The sequence below is a fragment of the Loxodonta africana genome, chromosome 3 (assembly GCF_030014295.1).
Source record: "Loxodonta africana isolate mLoxAfr1 chromosome 3, mLoxAfr1.hap2, whole genome shotgun sequence".
In the NCBI taxonomy this organism is placed as follows: domain Eukaryota; kingdom Metazoa; phylum Chordata; class Mammalia; order Proboscidea; family Elephantidae; genus Loxodonta; species Loxodonta africana.
In genome coordinates this window covers 143,262,974-143,280,585 of record NC_087344.1, presented here as the reverse complement: position 1 = coordinate 143,280,585, position 17,612 = coordinate 143,262,974, and the positions used below count along the sequence as shown (strand labels likewise).

Sequence of the window (17,612 nt, the reverse complement as noted above, 5' to 3'; positions counted from 1 at the left end):
AGCTGGCAATAGGGAACCCAAGGTCAAGAAGGAAGAGTGTTGACATGTTGTGGGGTTGTTAAGCAACGCCATAAAACAATATGTGTACTAACTGTCTAACGAGAAACTAGTTTGCTCTGTAAACCTTCATCTAAAGTACAATAATAAAAAAAAGTGCAAAGACATGAAAAAAAGGGAAGATAGGAACTTTCACAGATTGAAGGAGACAAAAGAGATAAGACAATGAAATCTAACATGTATTCCTGGATTGGGATAATGAACAGATAGGGCCATTATTGGGGCAATAAGCAAAGTCTGAGTGGCGTCTGTGGATTAGATGGCATTATTACATCAGTGTTAATCTCCTGATTTTGATGGTTTTTACTATTGTTACGTAGGAGTGGCCTTGTTTTAAGAAAATACACATGTAAGTATTTGGGGGTAATGGAGCATCACATCTGCAACTGGTTCAAAAAATATTCTGACTGAGATCACAAGGAATCTGTAAGTGTGAGGTAAACATTTTTACAATATCAAGGTTTCCAATCCATGTACACTGTAGAGTGCTCCATTTATTTAGGATCTCCTTAAATGACTCTTGATATGGTTTAAATTTTCTCCATGAAGATACTGTACATTTTTTGTTAGATTTATTCTTAAGCACTTAAAAATTTTTATGCTATTGTTCAAAAAGACGGAAGCAACCAAGATACCCATCCATGGATGAATGGATAGATTATGGTATATTCACATAATGGAATACTACACAACGATTAAGAACAATGATGATTCCATGAAACATCTCATAACATGGAGGAATCGGGAAGGTATTATGCTGAATGAAATCGGTCAGGTGCAAAAGGACAAATATTGTATGAGAGAACTATTCTAAGAACTCAAGAAATAGTTTAAACACTGAAGAAAATGTTCTTTGATGGTTACAAGAGTGGGGAGGGAGGGAGAACAGTATTCACTAATTAGATGGTAGACAAGAACTGTTTTAGGTGAAGGGCAAGACAATACACAAAATAGGAGAGGTCAGCACAACTGGACTAAACCAAAAACAAAGAAGTTTCCTGAATACAACTGAATGCTTTGAAGGCCAGAGTAGCTGAGGCGGGGGTCTGGGGCCCATAGGTTTGGTGGACATCTAGGCCAACTGGCATAACAAAAGGTATTGAGAAAACATTCTGCAACCCACTTTGGTGAGTGGCATCTGGGGTCTTAAACACTAGTGAGCAGCCATCTAAGATGCATCAATTGGTCTCAACCCATCTAGAGCAAAGGAGAACGAAGAACACCAAAGAGAGAGGGTCAATATGAACCCAAGAGACAGAAAGGGCCGCATAAACCAGAGACTACATCAGCCTGAGACCAGAAGAGCTAGATAGTGCCTGGCTATAACCAATGACTGCCCTGACAGGGAACACAACAGAGAATCCCTGATGGAGCAGGAGACAGTGGGATGCAGGCCTCCAATTCTTGTAAAAAGACCAGACTTAATGGTCTGATTGAGACTAGAGGGGCCCTGGAGGTCATGGTCCCCGGACCTTCTGTTAGCCAAAGGCTGAAACCATTCCCAAAGCCAACTCTTCAGACAGAGATTGGACTGGACTGTAAGACAGAGTGAGAAGTGAGCTTCTTGGCTCAAACAGACACATTAGATTATGTGGGCAGCTCCTGTCTGGAGGCGAGATGAAAAAGCAGAAAGGGACAGGAGCTGGTTGAATGGACATGGGGAATACAGGGTGGAAAGGAGGAGTGTGCTATCTCACTAGAAGGAGAGCAGCTAGGAGTACATAAAAAAAAAAAAAGTACATAAAAAAGGTGTATATAAGTTTTTGTATGCGAGACTGACTTGATTTGTAAACTTTCACTTAAAGCACACTAAAAAAATTTTTTATGCTATTGTTGAAGAGATCTTTCTAAAAACTTTCATTTTCTATTAGTTGCCAGTATACAGGAATACAATGGGCTTTTGCATACTAAATTGTGAATGTAGCAACCTTGCTAAACTCTGTTACTGAATTGTCTACATATACAATCATGCCAACACATCAAAATAATTTCCTTCCTCTAGGAAAGAAAAATTCAGAGAATTACACTGACTGCAACTTACCACAAAAATCCAGAATGGCTGCCATCTGAAAAGAGATTTTTTAGAGTTGTACAAATACTGTAACACAACAATAGCTGGGGATAGTGAAGCCATAGTACCATCTCGAAATTAAATACTCCAAGAATGGGAGGTCCTATCCTATCTGCTCCTGAGATTGCTAGGCAAGAAGTCCCTCACAGCAATCATACCTTCTTCATCTCTGTGTCAAAAGAAATACCTTGTACCTAAGGAGCGCTAAAAGTAGTTTTAAATACTCATAAAAATCTAAGTTGTCAGAATGCAAAAATAAGCCTATCTACAGAAGTTACAGTCTATCTTTCACAAATGACTTCTCTGAACTTGAACAAAAGGCTTCCCACTAAGCTTTCCGGTAGTTCCTCAGCCCTTAAAGGTCTCCTCATTATTGCCCTTTTCCTTTGCTCACATCTTTTTCCACGTATCAGGAAATACATCAAGGTATTTATGAATGATCTACTATATTCATTTCCACTAGATGAATGATTTCCACCCCTTGATTGGGTAGCAGGACACAGTGCCAACTGTGGGTGCTCTAGAAATGGCAACATCTTCTTAGGAGATACTTGCTTAATGCCCCTAGGAAACAAGGAAGCATCTATGTGACAGCTCCATGTTGGACAAGATACCAGAGAGCAGAAAGAACTCAACCCCTTCACAGAGTAGGTGGCTTTGTCGTGGGGAAAAAGGAACTGGGTAGATAGATCCTTCTCTGCCAAGAGCAGGGACTCTCACTTGTGAGGTCTGATAGTGAGGGAAACAGATGCCAGCTTATGTATGATATTCTTTGCCCAGGTTGTCTCAACAAATAAAAGGAAAACTGAAGGAGTTTAAACGTGCATTTTCTATTGTTGAACACTATCTGACATAACTACATAGTCATTAAGAGCACTAACCATCAGAATCCGACAGGCCTGTTTGAGACTGCACTCTGCCTGCCACCCCAGTGGAAAGTTGGGCCAATTGTTAACTAAGCCTCAGTTTCCTTATGTCTAACAGAGGAACAGCAAAATACTTACCTACCTATTACAGGCTGCTGTGAATGTGAAATGAAATAATGTATATAGGAAATTTAACAATGTTACTGGCACATAGTGAGAGCTCTTGTTTTCTTTTTAGGTTTTCATAAGCAATATGATTCCTTTATATTTTGTACAATGAGGACAGAAAACAAGGATCCACCACAAAAAGGCCTGGCTATTCATTTCTCCCTAGTCCTCAATGTCACACAGAAGTACAAACAACTTCCCATAAAATGCATTTCATATCCTAGTCAAGGAATGTAAGGTCCATGTATGATCACTAAGCAGATGGCTAATAAACCTTAAAATCTCACATCCTGAGGGGCTACAATTTCAGAGAAGCCACGAGACCTGGAGACAATTTAAAAAGCACATATATATATACGTCATATATATATGTCATAGTCATACAAAAGTATTTATTACAAATGTAACTCACACACACAAAGAAGCCATTTCTTTTGGTCCCTTTTATATCCTATTCAGACAAAATGATGAACCCCAGAAAGTAATAGGACTGTACTAGTTCTAAAATTTGAGAATTCAATCTTCTAAACCTTTTCTCAAATTTTGAACAAAGAGGCTTATTGAACTTACCACAGAATCAACTTAAATCTCTGCTCAATTCAGATGAATAAATATTGTCAACGATTGAAAGTCCAGGTAGAAAAAAGCACAGAAAAGGATTCAGAAGTGAAAACATTTAATACAAAAGAAATGGTTAAAATAAAACCCATACAATATTACGAAGAAATGTACTGAATTTAAAAACTTCTGAAACAGGCATTTTTGGACCATTATACAAAATACCAAAAAGTTTAGAACTGTTGAAAAACAAAAGCTTAAGTAGAACAAAACCCAAGGGGGTGAAAAATAATCTATCAAATGTTTTAAAGCCATCTGGAGCCAAATGAGACAAAACTGAACTATACAATTTGGAAACAGGTTTAAGTGCATTTTCTTTGTACAATTCAATTGACTACCATATGTAAAAATTGGCAATTAATTAAAATGCAATTAAATACAGATTTGCAAGCCTTTTGGCCATTACCTAAATGTTAAGAAGTTAAAAAGTGAATTGCCAATTGAAAAAGAAAAGCTTACAAACAACAAGGCGCAAATGGCAATAGATGCGTGCACAGTAACAGTGTTTGCAGGAACAATGGTAACAAAGGTCTTTTACGCACTTGCATTCAGAAACATTCCTTTCATAAATAAGCACTTAGTTTCACTTCAAAAAATGAAGCTGATTTTCCCCAACTGCACCTATTAGTCGAGGACCATACTATGCATTAGGGATGCATTTAAATGGATTATTTTATGGGGAAAATCAACTGACCTTTTAAAAACATGAGTCCACCTATTTTATTCACAACTTCAAAAATACAGAATTTAAAGACAATTCCAGTGAGGCACAAATGTGGCCCTATCAAAACATTCCACCATTCAATATAACCAACACAGGATAAAACAATACGATGACAAAAAACAAAATCCGACGTTTGGCAATCCTATACAAAAGTGGGCCCGTCAAACACTCTTTTGAAAAACAAACACAATACCACAAAACAACCCAAAAAGAAAACCCAAATTTTGGCAACCCTACACAAATTGTGGGATTTCATCTTCAAGGTCTTCAAACTGTTGCATTCGTTTTAGTCTTGGTCTTTGACACGTTGGGTTCACATCAGGCAGGTCATGTTCCTCAGAGTTATTGTTAGGCTTACCAACAGGCTCCTCAGGACAAGCTGCTGGGCTTTCTGAGTCTGCACGTGATTTCACCACATGACCCTGGGAAGTGTGAGCTGTGCCAGGAGGCACTGCTGCAGAGGGCTTGGCAGGGCTCTCCTCATTCCCCTTTACACTGCTTCCGGGAGTCCGTGGTTTATAGAATGTTGTCCAGTGTTGTGGTTGCAGCGTTCTGGGTGCTCTGACAGGAGCAAGAGGAGCTGAATCCGAGGACCGTCTTTCTAGCACCTCTCTTGCTGACCTGACTGGCTCTGTGTATGGCTTATTGGGCTGCGAGGCACTGACCAAATGGTCCCCACTAGTCCTCATGCTTGTTGTCACTCCTTTATCCTGCAGTGCACTGGGTACAGCCCCTGCAGTCTTTGTGGTCAGGTCGTTTTGTTCATACTGTTTGTCCCAAGTTTTTGGTAGAGTTTGCAGGTCACCGCCATCAAGTTTGGGACAAACAGTAGCAGGGGTGTCTTTTCTATTAGCTCCTTCAACAGCAGGACTCTTGCAAAACCGGTCTGAATTTATATTTCCCATAAGTCTGCCATTTCTCTCATTAGGAAGGCCTGCAAGGAGGAGTCTGTCTACAGGCAAACTTACAGGTCTAACCATTACCTTGGTCCTTCGAGTATGCCTCTCAACAGTGCTTGCTTCCCTATCAAATTTCAGAGTCAGTGGCTTAGGGGATTTACACACATCTTCCATTTTCTGAGAAGCTGTTTCAAGATCTTGGTCTAGTAGCAAACGTACTTTGTCATCTGAAAAAGGAAAGACCTAGTTAAAAATCAAACTTTGTGGCATGTAGTTAAAAAGAGATCTGAATGAGTTATAGATGGATACCCTCTCAAAACAACAACGGTTTTACGAATTTCTTTCAGCAAGTTATTCTTGGTTACTAAGTAGAGGAATTAGATATTCAACAATTTTAAAGGTATACTTTGAATAAAAATGTTAGAATTTTATATTCATTGTAAATATAATAAACAGGTAAAAAATACACCATAGGTTAGTAAAAATACACACACAAAAACAATAAAAATCACTAAAGTAACTTTTTTAATGCGTCATCCATGAAAAAGTTATTTGCTGGGTGAAAGGACTGTCAGGATTTCAAAAGGCAGACATTAGCAAACTAACCTCAGAGAAGTTATAACAATTTACACACCAACCAAATGTGGCTGTACCCTGAATTCTAAAGAGATTGTCAGCTCACTTAATCTGCCTTTCATTTACCCTCAACCCACAGCGACAGCCTAATATACTAAATGCCTTAAATGCCCTTCATAGCTGATCAGCTAGTAAATGGAGTATCACACTCAGTCTGTCCAATGATGGTTGAAGTTTTACTTTAAGTAAAAACTCCCAACCTTAAACACGCGCCATTCTTCTCGTTTGCTGTTTGCTCCCAGATTTCCTTTCTTCTCACTGCCATGTGTCGGAGTTGGCTAGACAGCAACTGACAACAACATTCCTGTCTAGTCGGGACTCCTGGTCCACGCTTTCTCAAACTAGAATCCTCAGCTCCTTCAAACCCTGGCCCTTTTTGCTGCATCTCCCCCCAACCCCCAAATTTCCTCTTCCTGGAAAATTCCAACCCTCTGCTCACTCTCCCCTTTACTGCTGCAAAAACAGCAAATAACTCTGTGCCTTGGCACCATTATTGCTTTAAACTTCCGCTGCCCTGTGCACAGCTGTGCAATCCTTTTCACCGGTCCTTTCCCACATCTCGTAGGCCAGTTTGCAGACAGGGCACCCATCAGAGTCACATTTCAGTCATCAACTCACTTGACCCCCTTCACTACCTGACACTGCTGACCCCTCCTCCCTGGGCTTCCAAGGCAGTGCCTTCTCACTGTGCTTCCCCAGGTCCTTTCCCACATTTATAGGCCATTGTAAGGGATCTGACCATTGCCCTCGGGCTGGAAGCACCAAAGTATGTTCTGATGGAAAAACTTACAGCGTAACGGGTAAGTGTGCAGACTTCGGAGCCCAGCTGCCTGGGTTCCAACCTCAGCTCTACCACTTTTGCACCGGGGAAGCAATTTTATTGTCCCTAAGTGTTGTCATCTGTCTTAAAAAACAAAAACCTCGCAATTGTAGCTATGTTGTTATGTGGCCTAAATGATCTAATAAGGAAAGAGCTTAAACAAACACTCAACAAATGACTTTATTATTTATTATTGTTACTATTCCTAACTGGGAACACTACTTCCTGGGACAGTGAAATAAACACAGGTTTACCAATCACACAGGACTGGGTTTGCCTCCTGACAGGACTATGAGGGGCATGAACTTGGGAATTATTTAACCTTTCTTAGACTGCTAGGCTATGGGTTGAGTGGGGTTAATACTTCCTACTCTATAGCACAGAACTGTTATGAAGATCAAATCAGATCAATGGAATGAAATGATAAGCACATGGCTTGGCGCAGGGCAGACAGCCACTCAGTGAGCATCAGCCCCTTCTCTTTTAGACCCTGTCAGGCTATGATCATCGATAAATTCCACATCAAATATGGCTATATTTTGAAAAATTGGAATTTAGCCCTATTTTTTTTTTTAATGTATAGAATTACAGTAACAAAGGGAATCTTTTCTACCAGCTTCACAGCTACCAATTACTGCAACAAATCATACAGAGAAAAACAACGAATAAACTGGCTATAGCAAAAAAAAAAACAGAAGACATACATACATGTGTGCTTAATGTGTTTAAGGCAGGCCACAGGAAAAAGCATGTGGAATAAAAGCACTCAGGAATTTTAAAAGGCTAGTTTGATTTCTTAAGCAGCAATTAGATCAATATACTGAAAAGAGGATGCTAACTATCACACTGCTTAACACATCTCTGCCCTGACTTTAATTGGTGGCATAATGCGAAAACAAAAACCTTTTTCAGAAGAAGCACAAAAAATACCTTTGAATTCCAAGATATGTTTTTATGAGAAAGACCATAATGAAGAATGGCGTTCATTTAAATGCAAGGTACACTCAAAGACAACTTTTATAATGGCTGCCACAGATCCATTTACTAATGAAGCTTCCTTCTCTGACTTCACTCAATTCCACTGATCTTGGCTATTAACTATGCTTTACTGGCACAGTTTTAAGTCAGCAAACACGTTTTTTTACATGGCCACTCACCAATGCATTTTTCTAATGCATTTTGCTTGTGCTCTGATTCCTCAAACGATGTAGCTGGTTCCAAAACTTTGCCGTCACTATCTGAAGTATGGATATCCTGTTGATGAAAGAGAATACTTAAAGTTCATGACGCGAACACATACCTCAAGATAAATAGTTCAAAGGTTTTTAACTTATTAATGTAAACATCACAAAGCTCTAACACAATTCATCAAGGTCAGAACTTACTTCCTTTGATGAAAAAAACAGTGACTTCAGGAGATGCTCTGGGTCTCTTTCTTGTGATAACACAGGCTTTGGAAGGCAGCCTTGATCAACCTGAGGTGCAACCACACCTGTACTGCCCACACATACATCCTGTGGCTGTAGGGACCCATCAAAGATCTTCTGTGAATAAGTGATGAGGAATTCTACCAATCGCGCTTGATGTGAATATTCAGCAAGGGAGGAGATGGTGACAGGAGCAGCTGTTGGTCTTGGCCTAATGAGACATGGCCCAAATATCAACCCCAAGTTTTTGGAGTTCATCTTGTTTTCTTCTGCATGATCTACTACTCTGCAAAATAAACACATATGAAGCAACATGAGATATGCCTATCAGGCTTCCTTGATGGTAGTAGTTCACTAAATGGGTTGGAAAGAGTGGAGAAAAACTGAGCTGTAGAATATGGGTGGAAAAATGTATTTGATTAAAATATTGACCACACACAAAACTAGGTTTCACAATTGTTATATCAGGGTAAAATTCAGGTAGGTGAAAGGAACTAGTGAAGTTCTACTAGTAAAAAAAAAAAAAGTATTCCTAAAAATTGCTCCCATCTATCAAAAAAATAATTCACCATGACGAAGTGGGATTCATACCAGGTATGTAGGTATGGTTCAACATTAGAAAAACAATTAATGTAATCGATCATATAAATAAAACAAAAGACACCACATGATCTTATCAATTGATGCAGAAAAGGCATCTGACAAAGTCCAACACCCATTCATGATAAAAACTCTCAGGAAAATAGGAATGGAAGGAAAATTCCTCAGCATATCAAAAGGCATTTACACAAAGCCAACAGCCAATATCACCCTAAATGGAGAGAATCTGAAAGCATTCCCCTTGAGATCGGGAACGAGGCAAAGATGTCCTTTATCACCACTCTTATTGAACACTGTGCTGGAGGTCCTAGCCCGAGCAATTAGGCTAGATAAGGAAATAAAGGGCATCCGGACTGGTAAGAAAGAAGTGAAAGTATCTCTATTTGCAGATGACATGATCTTATACACAGAAAACCCTAAAGAATCCTCAAAAAAACTACTGACACTACTAGAAGAGTTCAGCAGAGAATCAGGATACAAGATAAATATACAAAAATCAGTTGGATTCCTCTACACTAACAAAAAGAACATCAAAGAGGAAATCACCAAATCAATACCATTTACAGTAGCCCCCAGGGAGATAAAATACCTAGGAATAAATCTTACCAGAGATATAAAAGACCTATACAAAGAAAACTACAAGAAACTACTGCAAGAAACCAAAAGAGACCTACATATGTGGAAAAACAAACAATTTTCAAGGAGCTCCTGGTGGATGTGAACCGCCGACCTTTTGGTTAATGGCCAAGCTCTTAACCACTGTGCCACCAGGGCTCCCCCATTAGAATAAGAATGATATTTGTGTGTAAATCTGTCCCTCCAGCTGATGAGCACAACAGATGGCAGAAACCTTGTTTTCACCTGTTTCTCAGCCACAGCTGGTGCATAGCAGCATCTCAGGGAAAGCTGTGTGTGCATGAACACGTTTCACTCTCTCTCTCGTGCCAGCACATATTAGAAAGGAAATGTCCATTTAAAAAAAACACCAACAAACTAATCAAGTATCCATCCATTAGTGGATATTCTTCTTATACAATGGTCTTACCGTTTAAGATGTACTATGAGGTGATGGAGACTGTTAAAATTTGATGCTGGCAATTGTCTTAGAAGGTCCTTGCTTTTTAGAAGAATTCGGTTTATTTCTATACTGGGCCATTTTTTCTCCTCAGGGCCATTCTTTTTTGTCTCTTGTTCTTCATTTACTTGCTGGAGCTCTTTTCCAAGATCTATACATTCCTTGTACAATCGAAATAAAATAAATGGTTCTGGGAGCTGAAGAAATAAAACGACATCAGGAACATCATTCTATATATTCTCTTTCTGTCGACATTCAACCATTAATGGCAATTGCTGAATGGTTAGCATCTCCCTTTAGATTAACAAGATTTAATGCTAATCCATGTTTAGGGATGTACACAACTTTGCTACAGTTGAGACCTATAAAGTGAATCTGAAATCACTACCATAAAATATATTTACATGAAAAATGAGTTAACTGATAATCAACAAGCCTAAAGCTACACGATGGGATTTTAAAACTCTGATCTGTATCCTATACCAATTACATCATGGCTGCCCCAAAGTTAGCATGAACTTCAACTGTTTAATTGAGATAAACCAAGATAATGTACAAAATAAATTAGATTACTAGAAAAAGCTTAATCTTCTGAATTTTACGGGTATGGGGGGGGTGGGACAGAAAGAACAAAACGCTACAGGATCCTTGGGCTTTACTTAGGCCAGACTGAAGATCAGCATCAGATAATATAGCCCACAAGCAAGAAACTATCAACATGTCATTTATCTAATTTTTAGAAACAATGTCAACTGCCGTTAGTTGAAAAAAAAAAACCCTACACTCTGAAAATATTAAAGGACATGCCGTTAAAAAAATTTCATTGTGATAAAACATATATAACAAAAAATTTGCTGTTTTAACCATTTTTAAGTCTACAATTCAGTGACATGAATTACATCGACCACACTGAGTGACCATCACCACTATGTACTTCCGAAAGTTTTCATCACTCGACACAGAAATTCAGCACCTGTTAAGCAGTAACTTCCCATTTCCCACTCCCCCAACCCCCTGGTAAGCACTAATAAAACTTCTGTCCCTATGCATTTGCCTATCCTAGATATTTCATATAAGTAGAATCCACCATGTGCTCCTCAGAAACTTTATGGGGCAGTTCTACTCTGTCCAATAGGGTCGCTATGAGTTGGACTGACTCGACGTCAATGGGTTTGGTTTTTTGGTTTTTTTAGGATCACACAATAGTTGTCATTTTGTGTCTATTTCACTTAGCATAATGTTTTCAAGGTTCATCTGTGTTGTAGCATGTATCTGAACTTCATTTCTCTTTATGGCTAAAGTCATGCCATTTTGATCTGCCTACTGGCCGCTGGCAATGAAAACTATATTGTCCTATATTATCAGTGGTGAGAGTTGGCTCCTCCTCCATCTTCCCCCATTACCAGTGTTGTACGTTGCTAGTCCTAGAGAGGGAAAGTCTAAAGTCTTGGTCTCATAATGTTCCTGAGAAAGAACGGGAGTTGATAGTATCAAACCCCATCAACTCCCTCTCCGTGACTGGCAAGAAGAGATAAAGGATGACTCCTTGTGAGATTTACAGACATTCAAAGGTACTCTGCATCCATCTCTCAGGCAGTTGAGAGTCCTATAAACGTGATTAAAAAGATATCAGTAGTTTCCTGGGTTGACCTGAAGATCCAACATTTGTATCTAATTTCTCTCCTTCCCGCAATCCTACCAAAAAACAGTAAGCCCACAAGGACTGGGAGAATAGGGGAAGAGACAAAAGCAATTTTATAAGACCAAGAGCAGATGAATAAATGTTAACTTAGTAGTCCTGGGAAAGCTGAAATCCCAAACTGAGAACCAACTTGAATTACAGAATTCTAGAAAGACCGGCAGCACCTGGTCCTCTGATCACAGGGGAGGGTGGGCTATCTGGCTATCTGAAAAGCATCACATCTCTTGTTTCCTATTGCCACTCCATGCTCCTGAGCAACCTCTTCCCCAGAAGTCTAGAGATTTCTTCTTCGGTCAGTGTAAAACAGAGTCTCTGGATGGGCAAGGCCAAGCACAAGAATAGGGTGGGCAACTACTGAAACAGGAGATCTGGTGATTTGATAAGAGACCCCTGCAGCCTTCTTACCCTACTTGGCTCCCAGAATACTGGCACCAGACTTAGCTTCTATAGGCAGAGAAAGACTCTTGTGTGGTGTACCAGATCAGACTGAGGGAAGAGACCTAGAAATACAGGCATCAGGTGTTTCCCAAAGAGCCCACTGAGACCACCCCATAGTAAAGCTCAAGTCTCCAAGACTTTCTCACATTCAAGAGCTTCCACAGAGATTTCAATTCCCAGCTCTTTCATTCTGAGCAGACAACCATGGAAGAAAGAAATCAAAATAGGTAGAAAAAAAAGCAACTTGAAAGTCTAGAACTTTGCTGTCAATATGGTAGCTACTAATCACCATGGCTACCCAGAACCAAAGGTGTGGCTGGCCTGAATTGCAAAGTGCTCCAAGTAAAAAATATACACCAGATTTCAAAGACTTAGTATAAAGAATGAGAACACAAAATATTTAGAATTTAAAAATATTGATTAGATGTTCAAATGATAATATTTAATAATTATTTTTTATTTTCTAACGTGGTTACTAGAAAATTTAATATTACATATGTGGCTTGCATAATATTTCTATTGGAAAGGGCTAGAGACTAAGCAGAGAAAATAATCCTTTTTAGAAAGCTATCAATATCCTCAGGTAGATAAAAGACACTGCAAGCATTTAAAAAGGAAAAATGCTGTAAGGGGAACATTCAAAGAACCAGGGTTATTGGAAATTAAAACATGATAACAAATAATCAATAGCAGAGTTGGAAGATAAAGCTGAGGAAATCTCTTTAGAAAGTGATGAAAGAAAAAAAAAAAAGAAATGTGAATAATAGAGAAAAGGTAGAGGACCTAGAGAACCAGTCTAGGTCGTCCAGTATTGAAATACAAGTTCCAGAAAGTAAGTACAGAGAAAACAGAAGGGAAGAAGCGAGCAACAAAATAAAGAAAATTTCTAAGAACTACAGGACAATGCCCAGAATACTGGATGAAATCACTCCTATATTAAGGCAGGTCATTGTGAAATTTTAGGACAACGGGGAGAAAAAGAAGATTCTGCAAGCTTATAGGGAGAAAACAACAGGCCATTACAAAGAAGGCGGCTTCGGAGGACAAAACATAATGCCTTGTAAGTTCCGAAGAAAAAAAATTTCCAGCCTAGAATACTACTATAATCTTCCACACTATTCTATTCCAGTTCAAGAGAGTATTTGAACAAGGTTTCAAATATTTACTCCAAGTTCACCTTATTCAAGGATGGGCACGATCAAAACAGGAGAAGAAACCAAAAAGGAGAAAAGCATGAGACACGAAGACACGTGTTCCCTCACAAAAGAGAGGAAGGTGGAGACGAGAGATTCCAGGGTGGCAGCTATTCACCAGAGAAAAAAACGATCAGCAGGACTTGAAAGACGGACAAGTGGAGCACTACTAGCACAGAGATGCTCTCTGCCATTTTACCATTTTTCATCAAGAATGCCAGCTAGGCCTGGTCCATAAACTTTTTTTACTTGGTTCATCCTGACAATGTGCAATGCTTCCATGAGCTGCTGCCTAGAGCCACTAAGGCCATTTATTTCACCCCCACAGAAGTGTTTTCTTTGGACCTAACTCCTGTAAACTGCAGTTACAAAGGTGAGCACAGAAACAGAAAATACACAACAACCCACTCCCCTAACCATGCTCCCGCTGGACTTCCAGTGCCCGGCTAATAGGATAGCCCTGTCTGATGCCCCAAGTATGGTGAACCTCATTCCCAGGGCACATTTATGACTTTGCCCACTGACCTCTCATGATGGCTATTTTAAAATTTCAACGAAGGTAAAGCCAGACCATGGTCTACTGACCAAATCCTTCATCTAATAGTATCAACGCCAGCCTTTCCTTCCATAGACAGATTTATGCTTCCTGCTCAGTATTCCATAGCTTAAGGATATATTATTTAGGAATAAACTATTAAGAAAAGAAAAGGAGTGATTAACATAGGTAGGAAAAACCTCTGCAGTGGAGCTGGGGGCTGCAGCTGGGGAGGGGTGCACAGGAAAAAACCCGTTGCCATCGAGTCGATTCCGATCAGAGGGGTAGTCTACAAAGTACAGTAATGCTCTAATTCCTTAAGCTGAGTGACTGGAAAATGAGTGTGATTATTATTTTGAAACTGTGCAGAGACAGTTTAAACACTCTTTGATATGCATATTGATGAATGGATAATAAGAGGTCTATGCCAATGAAAACGTACGTATGACAAGCTTTATCAGCAAAATAGAAATCATTATTTTTGCTCTTTTCTATTTAGTGGTAGGTCTCAAGAATAGAAACTTTACCTGTCGAAGGTATGCTTTTAAGACTTCACAGATATCATGTGAACTGAATTCTGAAATGTCTACCAAGTGCATTCCATTCTCCAAAGCTTGGCACAGTTTTTCAGTTTTTATTTTGTTTCCAGATACACGATAAATTCCCTTGAGTAAAAAAATAAAAGAGTGCAAAATTCTGTTTTAGTACAAACGGCTAAATGCAGACAGCTAAAATACATCTGATGTGTCTACTTCAATTTTTATTAGTATTTCAGAAAACAAAAACACTAGTCAGTGCCAAATGAGGTAATATTTTCCAAAGAAATCTGGGTAAATTCAGTTACTGATTGAAAATCAAGATTTTTCCCCTTTAAAGTTCCCTTTTCGTTCGAACATATTATACAAGCATTTATGTTAAGTTTTAATTTTAAAAATTAAAACATACCTGAAGACATAATGCTCTATTTTCAATCTCTGAGGCACATATTTTGAGTATAAAAGGGATGCCATCTGGTTCCCTTTTTGCGACTTGTGTGAATTCTGCTCCAAATAAGTTTATTTTTCCCGGAAGTTTCTGATGACCACAAATGATGACTAAATTTTCCAAACACTTTCGGTGACAAACAAGGAGACACTATAAGAAAAGAATAGTTTAGAGCGGTTAATTCACCTTAAAACCATTCACCAACTGGGCAAATTACAGGTAGGGTAGTAACATAACAAAAATGGGTTTAAAAGGTATTATCTGTGGTGTCTGAAATACACGTTAACAAAACCAAATATAAAATTATGGAGTATACACTGTGCAATTTATTAAAAATATACTTGGGAAAGATTCTAATCAGTAAAAGTAATAACAAAAAATGTATAAGGCAAAATACATAAAGAGGCTATTGCAATTCCAGGATGGTCGTACCTCTTCACATTCAACGCCTTGGAATAGCACAATGCTTTCGCAATCCCTGCATTTCGTGGGGGATCTCCATTTGCGAAACTTATGAGTGAGAGCTGCTTTCGACATCAACGTTTTCTTAAATGTTCCAAGAGAACTAGGTCCTTAACACATAAATACGTTAGTGTACAAGATTTTAAGACAACAGAAAAATTATCCCACACAATAAAAACTGTGTTTTGAATAATCTTTAGACTTTCAAATCACATTACAAAAAGTTATGGAGTTTATAACACCAAAATAAGTATCAAATTTATAGGTCTATTAGCAAGCACACATTTATTAAATGTATTAAATGTTTTAGCTATGAGTAAAAATCACCACCAAACCATTAAGATACTTCTAAAAGAGAATGACATTTTCAGAATTGGCAAATTGACACTGCTAATAATATGCCCTTTATAGATATGGGAAGAGTGTTGTATAGCCCATTACCATTGAGTCCATTCTGACTCATAGCGACCCTATAGGACAGAGTAGAACTGCTCAATAGAGTTTCCAAGGAGTGCCTGGTGCATTCTAACTACCCACCTTTTGGTTAGCAGTTGTAGCACTTAACCAATATACATACCACCACGGTTTCCAAGTGTTGTATACCCACTACCCACTGGCATCGAGTCGAATTCGACTCATAGTGACCCCGCAGGACAGAGTAGAACTGCCCCATAGAGTTTCCAACAAGCGCCTGGTGGATGTGAACTGCCGACCTTTGGGTTAGTAGCTGTAGCACTTAACCACTATGCCACCAGGGTTTCTGAGTGTATTACAGGTGACATTATATTCTTAGAAAATGCTTTAAAAAAAGAAAAAGAAAAAAACAGCTATAGGAGGTTAGCTTTATGTGCTTTTAGGAAAAAGCTATTCTTAATTCATCATAAAATTGTAGTTAAGGTTGGCTAGATATATATCGATACCCTATGGAAAGTTAGATATTCCATTCTTCTATGAAATGGTGCCAAGAGAGTTGTCTGGAAATTTCAAATATACAAAACTAATGTACATGAGTCTAATTCAAGTCATTAACTGAATAACTGAATATACTTCAACATCCACGACTTTCCTTGTCCTCAGGAAATATAAAAAAAAAAAAAAACAAACCCCCTGCTGTTGATATTATTTAGACTCCCTGCCTAAGTTTGGGCACTGTTTCTTCTGAAAAGTCTTCTTCAGAATTTTCTCTGCATTGGAATTCTTTTAACAGTAAGTTACTGTGTTAGCTTTATAAAAAAGGAAAATATCTAGAGCCTGCTATTTTAGCACCATGCCAGTACATTTTAGATGTAGTAGTTATGCTGCTTATTCTTATCTTTGTATTTTGCAGCACCTGATTAAGAAATTTGTTGTTACCTGGTGCCATTGAGTCGGTTTTTGACTCACAGCAACCCAATGTGACAGAATAGAACTGCCCCATGGGTTTTCTTGGGTGTAATCTTTAAGGGAGCAGATCACCAGGCTTTTCTTGCATGGAGCAGCTGGGGGGGTTTGCCCCCCAATCTTTTTGATCAGCCCATATTTATATGTAATTGTTGAGATGTTTTTGAGTCCTTATGATGCCTTTTGTATAATACACAGCAATGATTCCTCAAATTATACTATTTTCCTAATATCATGCAGTGCTACTAATTCAAATGGTGTCATGGGAACTTAGTTCGTTTCACTACCGTACCAGCCTCTGAAGGGGAAGGTGGCTCTCTTTCATCTAGATCGTCTGCAGAAGACATGGTCCCACTAGATGGAGTGCGTGGAAGTTTTCGATGAAAGTCTCCTAAGAAAATTACGGATACAATGACCTGATCATTCATTGTAGAATTAGAAATAAGTTATGACAACATTTTTTGGAATAATGTAATTCATACTATTTTATTAGCGTCAATGTAAAAATCTGCTTTCATTCTCAGACTTTAGATATAGGGAATTCTGATACTCACTCCTGGGAACAAAAGGGAATTAAACCAAATCTGACTTTTTGAAGCAAGTTTAAAAACTGAGGCTCATATATCCAAATGAGGCTTTATAGTGCCAACTTCTGACAGTTAAGTATTAGGCTGTAAGCTCCACAAGGACAAGGAATATTTTCTATTCATGTCTTATAGCCCGACAATCCCTGGCAGGGTGCTGAGACCACAGGATAAAAGCTGTGCCAGCAAAAGACACCACCGGGTGTGTGGAAGCAGGTTAGCAAGCAGACTGGCTAGGGCAGTGAGGTTTATTTGCTCCCTGCTGACACTGACAAGCACGGGACTATCTGACTGCAAGAATTCACTCCACTTTAACTGAAGGTCTTAACACTCTTAGGATCAGCACTAGGAAGGTCTTTACACATGATTTAAA

The 17,612-nt window shown here is 38.8% G+C and overlaps 1 protein-coding gene across 3 annotated transcripts in view; it reads right to left on the bottom strand.

The window, feature by feature from the left end:
* Positions 1-3,821: 3,821 nt before the first annotated feature.
* ARHGAP29 (Rho GTPase activating protein 29) overlaps positions 3,822-17,612 on the bottom strand; it is a 74,158-nt gene continuing 60,367 nt past the window's right edge. For 2 of the 3 annotated variants that reach the window (XM_064282237.1, XM_064282239.1), the window contains 8 exons: positions 16,948-17,046; positions 15,246-15,385; positions 14,775-14,963; positions 14,357-14,494; positions 9,932-10,158; positions 8,245-8,572; positions 8,017-8,113; positions 3,822-5,630 (listed from right to left, as the gene is read on the bottom strand). In XM_064282237.1, coding sequence (XP_064138307.1) covers positions 4,738-5,630; positions 8,017-8,113; positions 8,245-8,572; positions 9,932-10,158; positions 14,357-14,494; positions 14,775-14,963; positions 15,246-15,385; positions 16,948-17,046 — 2,111 coding nt within the window. In that variant the 3' untranslated portion in view covers positions 3,822-4,737. The remainder of the gene's footprint in view (positions 5,631-8,016; positions 8,114-8,244; positions 8,573-9,931; positions 10,159-14,356; positions 14,495-14,774; positions 14,964-15,245; positions 15,386-16,947; positions 17,047-17,612) is intronic. The other variant, XM_064282238.1, reaches the window with a different exon arrangement.